The sequence below is a fragment of the Manacus candei genome, unplaced genomic scaffold (assembly GCF_025592945.1).
Source record: "Manacus candei isolate 608988 ecotype Guabito, Panama unplaced genomic scaffold, ASM2559294v1 h1tg000002l, whole genome shotgun sequence".
Classification (NCBI taxonomy): domain Eukaryota; kingdom Metazoa; phylum Chordata; class Aves; order Passeriformes; family Pipridae; genus Manacus; species Manacus candei.
The window spans coordinates 8,197,567-8,216,272 of NW_026138050.1; the positions used below are offsets into that span (position 1 = coordinate 8,197,567).

General features: G+C 39.4%; 1 protein-coding gene across 10 annotated transcripts; it reads right to left on the reverse strand.

Annotated features, from left to right (window-relative positions):
• Window positions 1-151: 151 nt before the first annotated feature.
• Window positions 152-18,681, reverse strand: CCP110 (centriolar coiled-coil protein 110). Of its 10 annotated transcripts, XM_051804502.1 has the most exons (17): window positions 17,946-18,681; window positions 17,785-17,832; window positions 17,329-17,650; window positions 16,144-16,300; window positions 15,027-15,155; window positions 12,009-13,638; window positions 10,913-11,037; window positions 10,590-10,773; window positions 9,769-9,905; window positions 9,297-9,413; window positions 8,940-9,041; window positions 8,566-8,682; window positions 8,318-8,397; window positions 7,668-7,730; window positions 6,706-6,765; window positions 6,055-6,137; window positions 152-2,461 (listed from the first exon to the last, which is right to left on the reverse strand). In XM_051804502.1, the coding sequence occupies exons 4-17, from the start codon at window positions 16,288-16,290 to the stop codon at window positions 2,409-2,411; spliced, it is 3,027 nt and encodes a 1,008-aa protein (XP_051660462.1). In that variant the 5' UTR covers window positions 16,291-16,300; window positions 17,329-17,650; window positions 17,785-17,832; window positions 17,946-18,681; the 3' UTR covers window positions 152-2,408. The 10 variants fall into 10 exon arrangements, with proteins under 10 accessions (XP_051660462.1, XP_051660640.1, XP_051660733.1 ...); XM_051804680.1 differs by lacking the exons at window positions 17,329-17,650; window positions 17,785-17,832; window positions 17,946-18,681 and adding exons at window positions 5,003-5,048; window positions 16,578-17,008; XM_051804773.1 differs by lacking the exons at window positions 17,329-17,650; window positions 17,785-17,832; window positions 17,946-18,681 and adding exons at window positions 4,995-5,048; window positions 16,578-17,008.
• Between the last annotated feature and the right edge of the window lie 25 nt (window positions 18,682-18,706).

An 18,706-nucleotide genomic window follows, 5' to 3' on the forward strand; every position in this document is an offset into this window, starting at 1 on the left:
CGCCCGGTCCCCCGCCGCCCACCGCCTCACCAGGGGAACGCGGCCATCTTGCGCCCATCACATGACGCCGCGGGTGGGCGGCGCCTTCCGCCGCCATTTCCCGCCCCGCCCCTCAGAGCGGGGAGCGCCTGGAAAAGGACGAGGAAGGCAGTTCTTGTTAAAGTTTCAAAGTTTATTGTGCAGAATGCTTTAAGTAAAAAGCAAGACTGGTGAAAAACGAAATAAAAGTATAAAAATAAATAGACTTTTGTAATGGTATCACAATTTCACAGAAAATAAAAAGATAAATATGTATAAATACAAAACATCAAGTACAAAAACAAAGTCTGGCACTTGCCAAGAGAAAGGCCTCATGAAAGTTAAAAAAAAAAAAAAAAACAAACAACCTTGTGCTACAGTGCTTTATTACACAGTGGAAGCATGCTTAAAGACAAAGAAGTTTAGATGTGAAACCCAAGCAGAAAGCAAACATTCCTTTCTACTAACACACTAAACCTATTTGTGCATCAACATAGTGCCTATGCTAATAATAAATACACCACATAAAACATTCTTTAAAACCATCAATCCTATATCAACAGCACCTTTTGTCTCCTATGACACAGGTTACTCTTGCCATTGTTAATTTTCCCCTGTTGCGATGTATTTCACTCCTAAGGAAAGCTGAGAACCAAAACAGGGCTGTGATGCCCACTGGGTGAGCAGGAAGCTTGCCTTGGGCATTTTCTGTACTACAACTGAGATTTTAAAGCACCACAGCATTTGAAGGAAGGAGGCAGGTCCTACACTGGTGAAAACTTAGAATTTACACCATTAGGGGAGCCTCCTGCCCCAGGCTTTCAAATAAATGCCACAGCAGAGAGCCACTGAGCAGTGTCATTCTTCAAAGTGCTTGGGCAGCATTTTTGCCATTTTCCAAGTACACAATTTGGGTAACTTACTGCATGGTCTAACACACCTGTTTTGAACAATGTCACTCTCTGCAGAGGACAGATTTGGTGGCAGATAAAAGCTATAACTGGTGCCACAAGCAAGCCAATCACTCATCACTGCTCATGAAGGTACTGTCCTCGTCTCACCATTAATGTTCCTCTTTCATGCTGACTATTTAACACAATGAAATTTTCAGTCTTTTTTCTCTTATATCCATGTCAACACGTTACAAAGCCTCCAAAGTTAGTATGTTATATCAACACTGGGAAATAACAAAATATAACCTATTTCACATTCCGGCAGTCAGTTCTCTACTGTTGAGGTTACACAAGCACAGCTTTTCTCTCTAAAACTTTGTCAACCTCATGTCTCAAGTTCATTAAAAGCAGGTATAGAATTATGCTCCCCTCAAGTTGATGGATAACATCCATCAGTTGGAAGACTGAGGTAAAACATGAGCATGATCATTTAATGTTAGATATTCATAAATATGAAAGATTTCGTTGGGATTTGGTAGGGATTCCCCATTCCCCCAAATCATGAATTCAGCACAAGGGCCTGTTAGATCACGGTAGAAGAGAAATTGCTTAGGAAAAATTGCAACTGTCATCAATGAAATGTAACATATCCAAATTACTATTACGGACTGAAATTACTATTTAAGTCTGAAACAGTAAAACAATTAAAATCTTGCCTTCTTGAATTTTCGTAGAACATACAGGTCTCCATCGTGGCCAAATGTTGTTTCCATCAGAAAATGCATAGACATCAGGGTAAAAAAATCCCAGGACTCTTGGTGGTGGTGATTTGATCTATCACAAGTATAAATGCACAGTTTTGGTTTAGTCAATGAAGTAGGTCCATCTGCCCAGCACTGAATCTGGATCCATGTCTGTCCAGCTTCGCAGAAATGCAAAACATTTTAGGTCATTAGTACTGCAATTGAAGTAAATCTCATTCATACAGAAAGTACATTCAAAACGGCTGGTGACAAATTCACTGATGTGAGAGTTCAGTTCTAAGTTTGGAGGTTTTTTTCCCATTTAGTTGCTTTAACTTTATGGTACGAAACTAAATATATACCCATGACTTACTTGTGGTAGCAATCATACACAGAAATTGCAATTTTAAGTAATGCAAAAGCACATATCAGACACAAGAATTAGAAAGTGTGAAAAAGTCACAAATTACCTTCATGTTGCCCTGTGGTCATCTTTAAATAAACAAGACTATAAATGTGTACACACTAGTATTAACATATAATAAGTTCTAACATGCAATTTTTCCACAAGTATTAGAACTTCAAAGTCCTTTATTACTTCAATATGATTGTATTAATGTGTCATCTGAAAATGACAAAGTAGGTTTATAATTTCTAAATATACATATACGTAAAGAAGATGCAATATTTAAAATCAGTGCTGAGAATGCCATCAGTAAAAAACAGACAGTTTATCCCAGTGAGTGCTGTCTTCTTAAATTGTCACAACATTTGGCTTCTTTCTTTGGGTTCTTCCTGCATATGCTCCTAAAAATAAGCAGAAACATTACCATTTTACAATTAATAGTGCTGGATTTTGTAAGAGGATTATCAAAAGAAAATAGTTGAAAAAGTTTAGGAAAATTTTTTTAAAGCAGTAGTATGTATACAGTGATTACTTTTAAAATATTATTACATAATATTACACCCAAAATGCCTTAGAAAAACCACCTATAGTTTTGAAAGTTATGACACTTTATAGCACTGCCTTCTGCAGTAACTATTCCAAAGTGTTTCCTGCTACTGTTAAAACATCTACAACTACAATTCGTACATTTTTAAAAGAACTGTCACATCACCAAGACAATAATTACATGGCTAATAAGTTTAACTATGCCAAGCACTACTTTTAAACAATCTATCAATTAAAAAAATATTATACAAATCAAATACTTAAGATAACTTTCCTTTTCCCCAGCTGCCACGTTAATCAAACCAAGAAACAGCTGTAGGTTTCCATATGTCAGTATGACAACCAGAATTAGAAGTGCAGTATGAACAAGGCCATCAGGCAGAGCCCTTATAAAAGGAAGGCTGCTCAAGTATAAAAATAATAATTAAGTCTTTACATGGGGAACAAGTATACACATACATATATTAAAAATCCACATTGTACTATGCATAGCACAAGTATCTTCCAGTAATAAGGGTTCAGCACTGCAAGCTGCTAAAAAGTAGCACAACTCAGCATTCAATAGGTTCAAGCAGTTACCCAGAGTGTGCAGCAGTGTGAGCAAACATTTACACACAGCAGTGAAAATTGTACCACAGGGTGCAGAGCGGTGGGAATGGAAGACAGCCATGGAAGAGAAATGACTACCAGGCAAGTAAATGAATGTGACAAAGAAGTGCCAGTCCTTTTCAGGCTCTTCAGTTACTCTTGGTCAGAGCTGCAGTGGTTACTTACAGGTGTCCAAGGGCTACAGTCAGCACAGGGCAAAGCAGCTTTGGAAACACCCAGAGACCTCACCACAGCAGGATCCCTCAACAGGTTCCCACCACACAAAAGGCATTCTCACCCGCCCAGCACTCTCCAGTGCTGGACTCTTCAGCTCACCTGTGATCTTGTAGGACAACCAAGCTGACAGGCATGGTGCTTTATCAGAGATTTAACACTACCCCTTAACTCGCCTCAAGAGAACTATATAAAAATCTCACACAAATAACAGGGTATTATGTAATAGTATATGGAAGTGCAAAAAAAGCCCAGCAATCCAGACTAAGGAACTGCAGAAGGCAAATTTCATTTAAAAAAGTGACAGTCTTTCTGAATACAATTATCACCCAACCTTTTCCAGTGGCAAGGGGCAATCACATGAGGCCTCTCTCTCCTGGGACAAAGGACAGACCTGCTATTCACACAGCAGGTCTGAGGCTTCCTGAAGTGCTGGCCTGAACACTGACACACCTCACAGCACACACCTCCCCACACTGCCCTGCTCAGCCGCACACACGTGCGGGAGAGACCACGCTTGGCCAACTGCTGCCACCACCCAAATACTCCACATGCCTCATGCCCTATACTTCTTTTCCACAGAAGAAGAAACCAGGTAGAAACAGAGATGAACAGGTCTAGTTGTAGGAGCAACCTGATTTCAACTACCTTCTTTCTAACAAAATCAGACCCCATTAAATGCGCTGCCTGGCCCGGCTTGCAGGCAATAGACTGAACATCTTGGTCCTATTTAAACTAATTAAACTAAAAAAAAAAAATAATCAGTAAATAAGACTCTTCACTGATTCACAAGTTTGTACTTCTGCCTTTAGCACAGAACTTTGGATTGAAGGAGTAAAAAACAACAAAAACTGAATTTAGGATTTCCAGTTGACTCCTAAACAAAATGCCTTCTTGCCAGAAAAAGACAACAACCAGTCGCAGTGGTATTAAAGCTACAAAGCACTTTGCAGACAGAATTTAAAACAACAATGAGGAGAACAAAGAAAAAAGTTGCATGAGTATATTATTATTTTCTTCAGAGCATTTGTCTCATGTCTAAGTTGAATATATTTATAGCAGCTGTATTCTAGTAACCCTCCTTCCTTTTTTGCCCCTCTAATAAGCACAATTTAATTGGTAGTCATACTGCCAGACCTTTCACTATTCACATTTTACCCATCTATTAAGTGTTCCTTTAGAAATAGGTTAGATTACTTGTACTAAATGAATAGGAATGTGTAGTCCCTGTTCTTCAGCACTCTCAACTACTAGTTAATAGCATACAGTATTGCAAACTTGCAGATGAAAACTTGCCTTAATGGCTACCTCTGGTTTCTAAAATTATATTGCTAACTTTATTTTCTTCTTTATATTTCAGGGAGATTTATTATTATCTTTGCTAATTTTTCTGCAGTATCACTGAACACAACGGAACAACTGCCTTGCTCCACTTTAGTGGTGACAGCACTGCCACAAGAACTGACAGCAGAAAAATAAATTAAACCCTGGTTATCATCTCATTGTTTGCTATTTTATTTTCCCTTCTCTCTAAAATGTTAGATATATATATATATATATGCATACTGCCTTACTATACATCCTTCTGTAGCCACTTCTCTTGACTTCACGAAGTAGTATCTGGGAAAACATCACATTTGAACAGTGTAAAACACACTGCACTAAAACTTGCACATACTCCTTCCCAGCATTGTTCTGAGGTAGCAATGAATAAGAATTTCCCTTATAGGAAAGGTTTGATTCTTAATACATAAAGATAATTCAGATCACTACAGAAAACAGTCAAAATCCTACATTACACATTTGCCCCATTAAGCCCCAAAATTCCCAATTTTTATACTTGCCTTGTGGAGAGTATAAAACCCTATATATTACATATATTTATATTCTCTTTTGAGAAAAAATGTGTAATCCAGATCTTAAACAGTTTTAAAACCTTTAAAACTTTACCTTTTGATCAACTGAGGTTTGTCACTTAAGAAATTTAAAATCTGATTAAAAAATAGAAACTTTGTATGATGTTTCACAGTGTTTTATTCCCTTCATGCCTGAACAGGCTGAAAACAGAGAGGTTCAGCACTATTATCAAATCTTTTTAATAAAAGGCAACCAATCAATCGTCTCCATATGCAAGTAGAGGAATACTCTACTTTTAAACTCGGGTCATTAAGACTCAAACATCCTGCAAGATGCTCCAGTAATATATATAATTTTAGGACTGTATCATGACTGAACACCCACTGATGAGTCTGGAATTGTCCTTCCTGCCCTTTCAACAGACGTGTCTACAGAACTAAGACTCAAATGACATGAGATTCCAATCCAAGTCTATTTGGCTACAATCAGTTTCTCAAGTTACAGTGAATATGTCTGGCAACCTCTTTTATGACTGGGCATCTGGTGAGTGAAAGCAAATGAGCTGTGCAGCACATTCTATATACTATGTTTATAGAATCTGGAAGTGGATGGTTAAGTTACCAGTCCGTGTTTGTTGAAGAGATAGGTTAGATTTAAGACATAGCAAAGCAGGTGCACAAGGAAAGGAAAACAATATATTGCCCATTTACTTTGTCTAGATACTAGTAACTTATGTACTATAAGATCCAAGCACCGATTTTCTACACACCTGAAACCGCCTTGTTAGACACTCTGCTCTCTGAGGCCTTCTTTCTATTTTGCTCAACCCCATTCACTGAGGTCTTAAAGGTTCTAATTAAATATAAAAGAGTTAATAAGTCACTTGCAACAAAGTTGAAAGGCTGTATATAAAAACATGAGACACTATCAAACTGTTTGTAAAAATGTTTCCATGCCAATGTCCCACAGAGCCTCCTCCTGAGTACGTGTGCAGTTTCTATCAACATTATTATGTCTTATATTGATACATTAAGTAGGAAAACATCTCCCCATGAATGGATTTGTAAAACTCTATTCAAGAAACTGATTCCGTTCAGACACTGTGACCTTACAGTCAACATATAAAAATACACATATTTCATTAAGTGGAAGCAAAGCTTCATGGAATGAACGTTACAAATAGAAATGTTGGAACACAGTGTAAATGAAGACATACACAAGAGGGTGACAACATTAAGTATTTTCTTGCAGTATAAGGTCAAACGAAGTTTCATCACTGTCTCAAAATACTGGGAGAAGTAATTATTTTTACTTTGAACAACAGTTACACCAGCATGTGTAAATCTTATTGAGCAATCACTGTACTCTTGTGTTTTGCATTTACTTTCATCCTTAGGCTATAAACACACTGTGCTCTTACCCTTGTCTGCAAAGCAGTCTATGAACCGGGGCATTCTGTCCTTGATTTGGTTGAAGTATGCTGTTAAAACACAAACCTTTATTAGTGCTTTTTCCCTTCAAAAATAAAAACCTCACAAGGAATACCAAATTATGCATCATGTTTCACACAACAAATTTCAGCAAGGCTAACAGGGCTTTGCAATGCACATGACGTGTAGGCAAAGTGGCTGGAATTAAAATTCCAGAACAGAATTCCTACTTCCACTATTTAAAACAAAGAAAGGGGAAAAAAAGTGCAGGTACAACTCCTTGAACAGTGCCTAGTCACTGATAAGGACATACAGGAAAAAAGGACTGAGTCACACTAGTCACTGAAGACTGAACTTCATGAGTAGACAGCATTGCCTTCAAAGCTTTTGGGTAAACATGGGACAAAAATTGTTTTTAAGGGATGCCAGGTATCTGACTTTTTATACTAGAAAAAGGTGCAGATAGGCCTCATAGAGTAGTTGCTATCTTTCTGAACAGCATGTACTGAACACTAATTTCTGTGATCTAAGCAAACAATCACACAATCAAGGAGCAAGCACTTTCCTTGCAACAGAGATCCACTTCTTTCCTGACAGCTTCCTAAAGATAAGCATTATCAATGATTCACTGCAAAGTAAGGGTATTAGGAAAAGTAATAGTGCCAAACTGAAGCTTAACAGTCTATCTCAAAGAAAAACCTTGAACCTGAGCACAGAGACTTAAAGTCATAAATAATTAATTTCTGAAGAGAAAATTTTAGAACTGACTCTGAAGAAAACAAATCTTTTCTAACGAGCTAATAAACACCTTTCTTAGGTCATGCTCAATCAGATTTCATTACTGCCCATCATAATAATACCAGGAATTGAGCTGATTGATGGCAAACCAGAAATACAGATCACAAAATCACAGTTTCTTAAAAGCATCCAAATACCAGTAACCATCACCCACCGGCTTTCAGGAGTTTTTTGTTTTATGATTATTTTTTTACTTGGTATTCCCATTTCTGAAGCCCTAGAGAAACAAAAGTATTGAAACATATTTCAATTAAAAATTCATCATCCAGGTCTTGAACAGAAACACTCAGAGAATGCCTACAACAGGAACTACACCTACATGTGTCAGAGCAGTACTACAGATTATCGCTTCTTTACTCAAGTGTAGGAGCAAGTGTAATACAACTGTTCAGCCCACTGTGTTGCAGGATAATGCCTGCTACCATTCCCCAAAAAATTCTGCTAGAGATACTCTATCAAGTATCTCTATTGCCAGGCACTTTGATAAAATCACTTGCAGCACTTTTTACAATTTGCAAATTGAACCACAAACTAAGCACCCACCACTGGAATCTAGCTTAAATGCACAACTTAGAACAAATATTTTTCTCCTGTACAAACAAGAAGTCTCTCAAAAGTAAGAGCAAAATACCACTAGCAAGACTCCAAACACCTGGACAGCTTTTTATTCATTGTTCCTAGGAGAGATGTTAGCTTGCAAAGCTGTTACTCCAAAAACTTCCTGTCCCTATTTCCTATGTCTCCTACTCATCATTTTGCACCCTGCCTCCCTCCCCCCAATCCCAAGGGGAGAGCAGCACATACTTCATGTACTTCTTCCTGTCCAGAGATTTCTGTGTAGCTGTTGAAAGCGTCACTCGCTCTCTCGGGCTCTTTACTTTATCCTAAAAAAAAAATAAATAAAAAAATAGATATTGAAGAAAGTTAATTGCAAGAGCATAAACCATCTAGATCTAAGAAATATTTTAGGGTGCAAGTAAGAATCTCTTAAATGTAAAATGATTCAGACTCAAAGTCTTAAGACAGTTTACATCCTCTGGAACATAACACACCATTTGCCTGAGCATCTTCTCTTTCCGAACTTCACGATCGTGACGCAGAATATTCATCCTTTCTGATGCATCCATTGTAAAAAAGATGTCATGGATGTCATACAGAGCAGCTCGCAGCTGGAAAGAACAATTAAGATTTTAATAAAATATTTGGTTGAGGCAACATGCCCATGGTTTTGATCATTAAGCTCTTCTCAAACTAAGCAAAACTCTTTGTAATTTTGAAATCTCTCATTGTATCAGCACAAAAATTCTCTTCACAGCCATAGTTTAAAATTTTTTACTCTAAACAAAATCACTATCAAGGTTTTAGGTATTCATATTGCAAAAACACAATAGCTAGGAAAGGAAAAAAACGGTTTAAATTGTGTCACCTGAGCCATTACTCTTTCATGAAGGGATGCATCTTGTGCTGACACACTTCCCCTTTTCAATGGGGCTTCAGACTGAAAATTTTTTATGAACTCCACAGTATCCTGGGAAAGATGAGAAAATAAGATAAAGCACCAAGCATAATCCTTCACAACAAGGCAGTTATTACAAACAGTACACATAGGACATAAATTCTTTGTTTGACTTGGACCTAAGCAATGCAATACAAACATGTTCATGTAACAGACATTCCCCAATTCTTCTGAAAGCAGAAAATGCATGATTTCATCTGTCAATTGAAGGCAGGAACAGAAACAAAGAGTAGGAGAGGCTGCATAATACCAAAAAGCTGATCTTACTTTTACAGTTTGCTTAAGATGTTTCAGTTTTTCTGTCTGCAGGAGTCTACGAGTGAGAAATCCCTTTGCCACAGCAGTGATCTTATCAAACTTCATTTGTATCTCTGGACTGAGAACCTTAAAAGAAAAATATTTTCTAAACTTTTGATTAAAAAAGCAAGAATTATGAATTATTTCTCAAATAACATCAATCACATGACAGAAGTTCTTAAGTAAGAAACAAGCTGTTAATAAAGTTTTGGCTGGGCCAAAAGTACCCACTGTAACTTAGAAGAAGCAACATATTTTTATATGATTATTTTGCATATGTGAATGAGAAAAATATTCTATACAGTTCTTTTATGTAATCAAAGCTGACATAGGAAAGGATACTAAAATTTTCTGCGACATTTATTACACAGCTATTATAGTTACCAGTCTCTTAGAAAAACATGAGGTTTTTTTAAGATTTATATCTTTTTTTTTTCCTTACCTGAGACCACCTAGTTTTGATTCTATTAGTTGGCCTGGATACTGAGGTTTTTATGACTCCACTACCTGATGGTCCCCAGAGAAAGAATGAAGTTTCACTTGTCGAAGAAAAGGTGTTGGGTGTTGTATGAGCAAAACCTGCATGCAAAGCAGAACACAGAGTTCAACACACACTTCTGCCAATAAAGTAATGACTGTGTCTGTGTGTACACTCAGCTTGGGGGCAGCAGCTTTGCTGACAAGGTAAATTATAGGCAAGAAGCAACCTGAATATTTCTGTTCATTTCCATGCAAGATTTGCTAAACACGAGACAGAACAAAACACTTCATAATGTTCTGGAACAGGTGAGAGGTGTTCCACCAGCTATAGCTGCACTGTCTTGCAGTCAAGATCCCTTGACAGAGCCCCTCTAAACCATCTACACAAATGTGACCACCTGGCCCGCTGCTGTGCAGCTACATGGCACGGGAACGAACCTTCTGGGACGTGACACAAATCCACATCCTATCCTTGATCAAAAGAGTTTATTCTTGGCTTGTTTTCCCTGAACGTACCCTGAAACAGTTACATAACAAGTAAAGTACATGGAACAGTTTGAGGATGGCTGAATCTGTGCTAAATGCCAGCGACACAAAGATGCAACACAGACGTTGTTTCACGTGTGCTGTCCACAGCTGAGGGCAGCAGCTGTCTGTGCATCCTGACCAGCCCTGGGGCAGGAGCACTGCACTTATCAGTACAGAGGGGCAGCTAGTCCAGTCAAGCACTGTAGAACAAAATATATCAAACACTTAATCTATATTCTTCCCTCCCAGTTTTACCAATGCTGGTGGAGTTTGTGTTATGGACTGTCTCCAGTTGAGACTGCACACTTTCCAGCAAGCCACTTTCACTTTTTTTCCTCCACTCCAACTCCATCCTACTGTTAATATTCACTTTGGAAATCTCTATTTCCGTTGTAGTAACCTTCTTTCCTTTCAACTTTCTCTCCTGCTCTTCCAGTTCCTACAAAAGGAAGATTCAACCATTAGACTAATCTTCTAACTCTGCAAAGCCACAGAACACACATTTAAACCCAACTGCTTCCTGACAAACTTCCATACAACACACAACCTTTGCTTAGAATTTTTCCTTTCAATCTTACCTTCTGCAATTTCTCCTGTTCTCTCTCTTGTTCAGCTATCAGAATTGACAGCTGTTGTGCATGCTGTTCTTCAAGCCTCTTTCTCATTTCTTCAAAGGCCAACATTTTAGTTTTTAAAATATCTTCTGAAAAAATACATAACAAAAAATCAAATATTAAATAACTTCTATGTGGTCTTTGCCAGAGACACGCACCCTTTATTGGAAGTAATTTGCATCATCAGTAAAAAATAAAGACATCTTAGAGATCAGGTTTCCTTGATACCAAATTTCCACTGGTAAGGTAAGGTAAAGAACCTCATAATTTACTACAGTCCTTCAAAATATTTGCATGGTCATATTGGTGGGCTAAGCACGTGAATGAAACAGCAGTAACACCAACAGCATATATTAAGTAAAGACACAAAAAAATATAGCCCTAAGAATTGTTACAGTTACTTGAGTGAAATAAAATGATTTATGCCACTTCAGCTTGATTTGGTAGAGACATATACAGATGTAAGAGTCTTGAATTTGAAGAAAATACCTATATAGTGATTTCCAACCAATTAAAAGGTATTTTCTTTTAATTTACACAGGCTGTCTTTTCTTTTAGTAGTCTTATTAAGACCTCATGGAATAAGACAACTTTCTTAGCAAAACTAAATTCCAGTTCCTAGATTCAAATGGGAAATAAGTATTTGTGCTGTCAAATTATATTCTTGAGAATAAATACAGAATCCACAAAATTTATGCACAGTGTGTTAGCTGATGTTCCCCTCATAAATTGTTTAATCAAGTATTTGTTACAAATAACTGACTCCAAGATTACAGATTTCTGACTCCAAGCAGCTCCTAAGACAGCAATTACTCCACTCTGCAGCCATTAAAAAATGGCCCAAGCAACAAGCTGAATTTCAGAATTTGTCATTAAACATTAGAGAAATAATGAAGTTACTGAAAATAATTTACATGCACTACAATTCTAGCCTTTTTATATACATACATACTTGGAAACACTAATGACTAACAATCACTGGGGTTTTTTTATAAAATATTTATAAACTGAGAAGTAAGCAGCACTGAGAAATAACCCTCAACTACGGGAAATCTTTTACCTTTTGCCATACTTTCAGGGGTAATGTAAACTGATTCCACAGGATATTTCTGTTCTTGCAACCACTGCTTCTCTTGTTCTTCCACTCCAACTCTCAGAACACAGGAACTGGTTTCTGTTTGGCAGTTGTTGGTGTCCAGATCAAGTCTACGTTTTACCTTTTCGAAATTTTCCGGAACCTGCTCGTGTGCTGGGGTAACACTTGGAGTGTCCATCTGCTGTCGTGCATTCTTGCTCTGCATTAGCAGCAGAGACGGGTTTTCGACGTCGTAAGATTTATTGAGTTCCACCGTGGAATTAGATTTAGTGTTTTCTGGCAAAACAGGCGCTTTCACTTCATTCCCAGCTGGGATCTTCTGTGTTACTGCAGACTGACTGACGGCAAACGGCTCAGTCAGCTTTGGAGCGATGATATTAGTACTGGTCTCTACTCTGTATGGCCCTCTGCTGTCCAACACCACCTGTCCTTCCACCGTAGCCGACACCATTCCTCTGCTTTCCCAGAGCCCAAAGGAATGGCGATTCGGTTTGCCAACCCCCAACCCATCACAAGGGCCTGAAGAATTCCTGTTGACACCAGGAACTCTGCCAGGGCAAACCATGTTGAAGTCCACCATGAACTTTGGCACTGATTCGGACACGTTATTTTTATCTGCAATATCTTGCATGATTAAATCCATGGCTCTACCCTTGCCTTTAGGACTTAACTCGTAGGCATTCACAGGGTTATTTATAATGATGTGTCCCATTGATAAAGGTCTTGGGCGCCGTCGGTGCATTTTAGGGCTCATGCTTGGCTCTGGGCTTGGCAATTTGGCGTAGGAGCCTGTGAGGCTCCTGACAATGCTACTGTCACGCTCCAACATAGAATTCTTTTTAAATTCTTCGTCTGAATCTGAATCCACCAAAGGGGGCGTTCCAATTCTCATAGGTATGTCCACTTTAGAAAAACTGGATAAAGAGGACATACTTGTGTTATTAGTGTTTGTAGAGGCACCTTGGAGAAGGGTATTTGATTTATTAAGACTGGGTTTATCAAGCGTCTGAGCAGCGCAACTCCTGCCTGTAAGCTTTGCTCTTTCTTTCGCAGGGTCGGTGGTTTTAACGCCGTCATTTTCTTTATCTGAATGACTTTCACTCATGCTCCTCTTTGAACTGCCTTTTGAGGTACGCTTGCTTTGCTCTCTCTCTATGTACTCCCTGGATTTCTTTATCAGGTTCTGAAGACTCATCACACATGGATCTTGGACATCCTCATCCGACGGCGACCCTGCTCGTCCCTCCTGCTTTTGCAGAGCGTGTGACGTGAGCTTGTGGCACAGCTTGTCAGGAGAGGCAGCCCTTGGACAAGGCACATCTTTCAAGAAGCGACTCTCACTTGGCTTTGAAGAAACATTTTCTTCTGTTGCTTTAACTACTTCTGTCACATGTGATGTCCTCTGCCCTGCAGTACCTGATGGTGCAAGTTCTGGTGCCTTTTCCAGGTCCGTGGAACCGTGTCTTTCAGGAGAACATGCCACACTGACATCTGATAGAGCTGTGAAGTCAGTCAAAGCTTTTGAATCTGAGTCAGGGCAAGAATTCTCAGCCTCCTGAGCATTCGCATCACTCATGTTAAGTCCTTTCTTCATCTACAAATTCAAATTGAAAAAGAAAAAATAACATTTTCAATGAAATCTCAGATTCCTGCAAACTTCACCTGAATTTAAAAAAGTAATAAAAATAAATGTAAAAAATATTAAAATAAATAATATCTTAAAACCAGTAAAAATTTTTAGTTGAACTGTTACTGATTTCCTACAAATTACACATAATACAGAGTTCTTTACAATGAGAAAGGGGTCATTGGAATTAAAATATAAATTTCAATGATGGTCCACCTGGAATTTTTACTGATACCAAGTACCTGAATACAAAGATGCTCTTATCTTTTTAAAGTAATTTGGATATATTTAATAATTTTATGCCTTCAAAATATCTTGCAAGATTTCTCTTAAAATAAGAAAACATGTTTATATCAAATAAGAAATGTAATTGAAAAATTTCAACAGGAAATATAAACTAACCTAAGGACAACCACAAACAAATCAACATAATTCCTAATAAAAAGTGGACTATAAAATAATTTTTTATTTCTTTACTAATCCAGAGACAACTAAATATGAGTTTTCATTTGCTGAGTACTTGAAAAACAAACTTTATTTAAGTAAGAATTACATGTTACTTCCAGCCAGCAATTGTTTAAAAAGATTTTCACACTACAATTATCCTATGTGCTGCAACTCAGTTATCAAGAAGACACCTTTGGAAAAAAAAAAAAAAAGAAAGCTTGCTTATTTTTGTATTGAATGTATGTTCCTGGTCTACTGGTCAAACCCCAAGCCAGATGACTGTTGCCACATAAACTCCAGTGAACAATGCAAAGCAGTGTTGTTTGTCACCTTGGTAACTCAACAAACTCAGTGTTAACTGTACTTGTTTAAGCAACAGGTTAATTTAAAGGTTGCATTACAACTGTTTCAAGGACAACTCCTTGATTAGATATATTTAATAGTCTTTTCAATTTAAACCTCTACTAAACCCATCATTGAAGTAGCAAAGAAAACAATACAGTTGCAGTAAAATTGTAAAGCACACAATAGAATTACAAATTGTTGAGATGGCAATTTTAATTATTTTCTGATTACACTGTAAGCTCACAAATAAAGCAAGTTCCAACACCAGGGGTTTGTTAATTTGTGCTTACAATCTAGTTGATTCCAACACAGCTACAAAAGCAACATTGTGGTCTGTCTTCTGCATACAGCAAAACAAGCAGTGAAAAGCAGGTCCCCTCCATTACAGTGAGTATCACCAAATAATCAATTATGAGGACACATAGCATGAAATACTAGCAAATGCTGGTTGTCGAGAGTTAACTGCTATTCATTTCAGAAGAGTTAAACCCCAGGACTTTCTCAAAATGTCTCTAAACAGAGGTTTTCTGTAAAGCTATGAGGTGGCTTTGGACTAACACTACCTGGACATTTTCTACAATCTCCTGAACACGATTCAGCAAAGCTCTGTTCCGGGAGTTCCGTTTCCTGGTCTCTAGGTCCAATGCTTTCTCCTTGTATTGCTGTATTTCCTTTTTCTTTTCAAGGCTAAGCTGCAAAACAGAGCGTAAGAAATATGGTTTATATCACTAAATGCAAATTTCAATACAGAATTACAGAAGTAAATTAGAAAAAAAACCAAGAGAACAAAACAATTAGAAGAATCACCTGAGACTTTGTGTACCTGTTAAATTCCAGTTTCTTGTCAACTAATTATATCTTTTTTAAAGGGAAGATGCACAAAATGCCTTCTTGGTACACATGCAAATGAACATGAATTTAAAATGTCCATTATAAAAAACTTCCATGAGCATTACATGCTACATTACCAATCTGACACAGAATTCAGACATTTTTTCTACCCAACTTTACAATATCCACCCATTTGTAAATTAAGAATATGACAATCTATCATTTAGTCTGCAATTTCTATCATGATTTTTGGACATCGTTGTTAGAGTCTCTCTCCATTCACACTTCCCACCACACAAACAAGAAGTCAGCTGCAGTATTGCAGGAACTACCAACAATCTTCAGCTTGGCTCTGTTTGCATTAGTACAGAATGACTTAACATAATTGATGAGCCTAAGAAATACGTTAGGGTAAGATGCAAACAACATGCAAAAAAAATTTACTTAAAGGCTTTTAAACCATCTCAGTATTTCCTGTTTTCACCTTTTTTTTGACACTGTTAAACTAACTCACACGTTCAGTATTTGAAATGTCACTATGATTTTAGGTAAAGTTAAGCCCAGCTATAACATTTGTCAGTTGAAAACCACAAACATTTGTGCTCTGCTTATGAAGATAACAAATCTCCAGAAATTGCAAGCAATGCAGTCAATGTGGGGAAAAGAAGTATGTTTTACCCATTTACTTTTTAAGATTAAGGTTAGGAATGCTCAGAACACACTAAGCAGCAGGCCAGATGACAGCTCACCCAGATACCTTCAGCAGAATTATTACATGTGCACATCAAAGCTAGTGCCAACAGCAGAGTTAGGACACCAGGGAGGAAAGGGGGGGAAAAAAGGCCTTACCAGAGGGGAAAGCACAGGGACTCCATAGAAATGAATGAGGGAGATATTTTTGTGCTGAACAGTAAAAGAAGTTTCTCCTTTTATTGCCTCTTCTTGGATTCTGGAAAGATGCTTCTTACAGAATATTTCATAGTCCTCCATCTTCATGTTAACTAAGCTGCAAAGAATAATAACATTATTCCTCCATATACCTCAAAGACCTTGAAGGGAAAACAACATCACAACTATTTCTGTATCACTCTGTTCCGGGAAACAAATTCTACACCAGAAAACTGAATCAGTTTCTCTTGTTCCTATCATTATGAAAAGCTGCAAAGCTGTTCCTTATTTTCCCCTATAAAACCAGAATCTGCATATATGACCAAAAAACGATGATCACAGGTACATGGAGAAGAAAGCAAGAGTTGAGATAACGAGGATTTACAGAACTACACCTGCTATAGATAATCTCAATTTCCATCGAAGATTAAACCTTTGAGATCTTCCACGACAATTGGACAGGTCCTACGTAACAAAACAATAAAGAAAATTGCAGCCGAATTGGAAAAAAAAGAAAAAAAAAAGATGAAAAAGGCGCTGGTATTAAAGAAAGAACAGCCTTTATGATTAGGGGGCTGAGAGGCATTTGTGTCTTACTCCCGTGAGTCTCCGTCCCGATACGGAGTATACGTACGTCTGTATGAAGAGATGCCAATATTTCCATGGAAAAAAAAAAAAAACCACAAAGATAAATTACAGCCTTGTTTCCCTAAAAGCGCCTACACATCCGACACTGCTCGCTCCCACCGGAGCGAAAACCCAGAGCCCAGCACCGCCTGGCAAGGCCTGACGGCGCTTTGTTCCCTCGCTCCGGCCCATTCCTGCCCGCCCGCCCCCAGACACCGAGCCCGCCCCAGGCCGGGGCCGCTGCCTCGCCTCCCCCCGGCCCTCCCCGCCTCGGCCACCGTGCCCCCGGCCCCGGCACAGCCCCGGCCCCGCTCGGTACCTGCGCGGGGCTCGCTCCCGGCCCGGCCCCGCTCCCTTGGCGGCGCTGCCCCAGCGCTCCCCGGCAACCGCCGCCCGCCCGCCCGCCCGGCCGCGGGCCCGCAGCGCTGCGAGCAGGCGAGCACAGCGAGCACGGCGAGCCCCGCCCCGCTCCGCCCTCGCTGCGCTGCCGCCTCCGCGGCCCGCCACCCGGGGACAAACCTCTCGGCTCGGCCTGCCGCCGTCTGCAGAGCCCTTCACACAGCAGAGCCCGCGGGGCAGTTCTGCAGCGCTTAGGCGAGCGCCCAGCAAAGGCAGCCCTGGCTCACAGGGATGAGAGGGGAGGGAGCGCCATCCTGCTGCTCTGATTTCCAACCATTTCCACTCGTAGCTCTCCCGGATGAGTTCCCCTGTTAGCGCAGGTGAAGTCTGTTCTGCTTCATCACATTAAATATCACACAGCTGTGCAGCCCTTGTATAGTGCAGTCCTTCTATAGTCAGGACAACAAATGTGCCGCCACAGGTATCAGTTTCATGGAACGCGCTGTGATGAGGAAGATAAACATGAGCACCTGTTCACAGGTTCTGTCAGGACAGCATCCCAGAGTCATTCCAGACACCTTATCCCTCCCTCCCACCCGGCAGCCAGCCGCCAGTCCAGGAGCAGGTAACACTCACCCAACAGGCAGGTCAGGTGGAAGGAAAATCCACACTTGTTCGCCAGCACTTAGTCCAAGAAAAATAAATTTAAATTTATGGAAACGTCTAATTTCCAGTGAGTATTTAGAGCTGTTAAAGCTGTCGTTCTTGTTTCAAAAAACAACTTTGTCGTCTGCTACCTCTTCAATATGTTAATGATTGTTGAGGGTTTCTTTTTTTAAATCTTCATCTTTAATCTTAACAAATGCTGTTGTTTATCAAAAGATTTTTTAAATATGTATGACATCTAATTAGACACTCCATTATTTGTTATGCATATGCATATATCTCTCTGATTTTTCTTCATCTACACCTGGCAGAAGCACAAAACCACAAAGAGAATATCTGAGATGCTCAGAACCAGCATTCTCCCCCACAGACACACACACCAGGAAAAGGGTCAAAGTCCTCATGTTAATACAAATCTAATACAACCTATTTCCTCAGCTTTGCTATTCTGTCTCTAGAGCCTTCACTTCACTGTTTTCCTTGCCTTGTTGCTCTTCCCTGTGGATTCTTTCCAGCTGTTGACACTTGTGTCAGGTGGTAAAGGTGACCTTCCCTGTCCAGCCTCTGTCCCGGCAGGAGGGCACTGCCTCCTCCTCCAGTGGCTCCCGGGCTCTGAGCCCTGGCTCTGGCCTGTGGGTAGATATACAATACATAACGCTGTATATAAAATCACAGCAATTAAGTGAAAAATAAAACACTATTGATGCTACGTTTCTAATTAGCTAGCATAGCTGCGAAAGCCCTCACCGCTCCCCAGACACACAGCTGCTGTGCGACTCTCTCGACAGCAGAACTTCCCTCCCATTAACGCCATCTACAAACAAACACCCACCCCACCACCCCCTTTTTATCGGAAGCACCGCTCGTTTCGCAGCAGCGCCGCCGGGGCCGT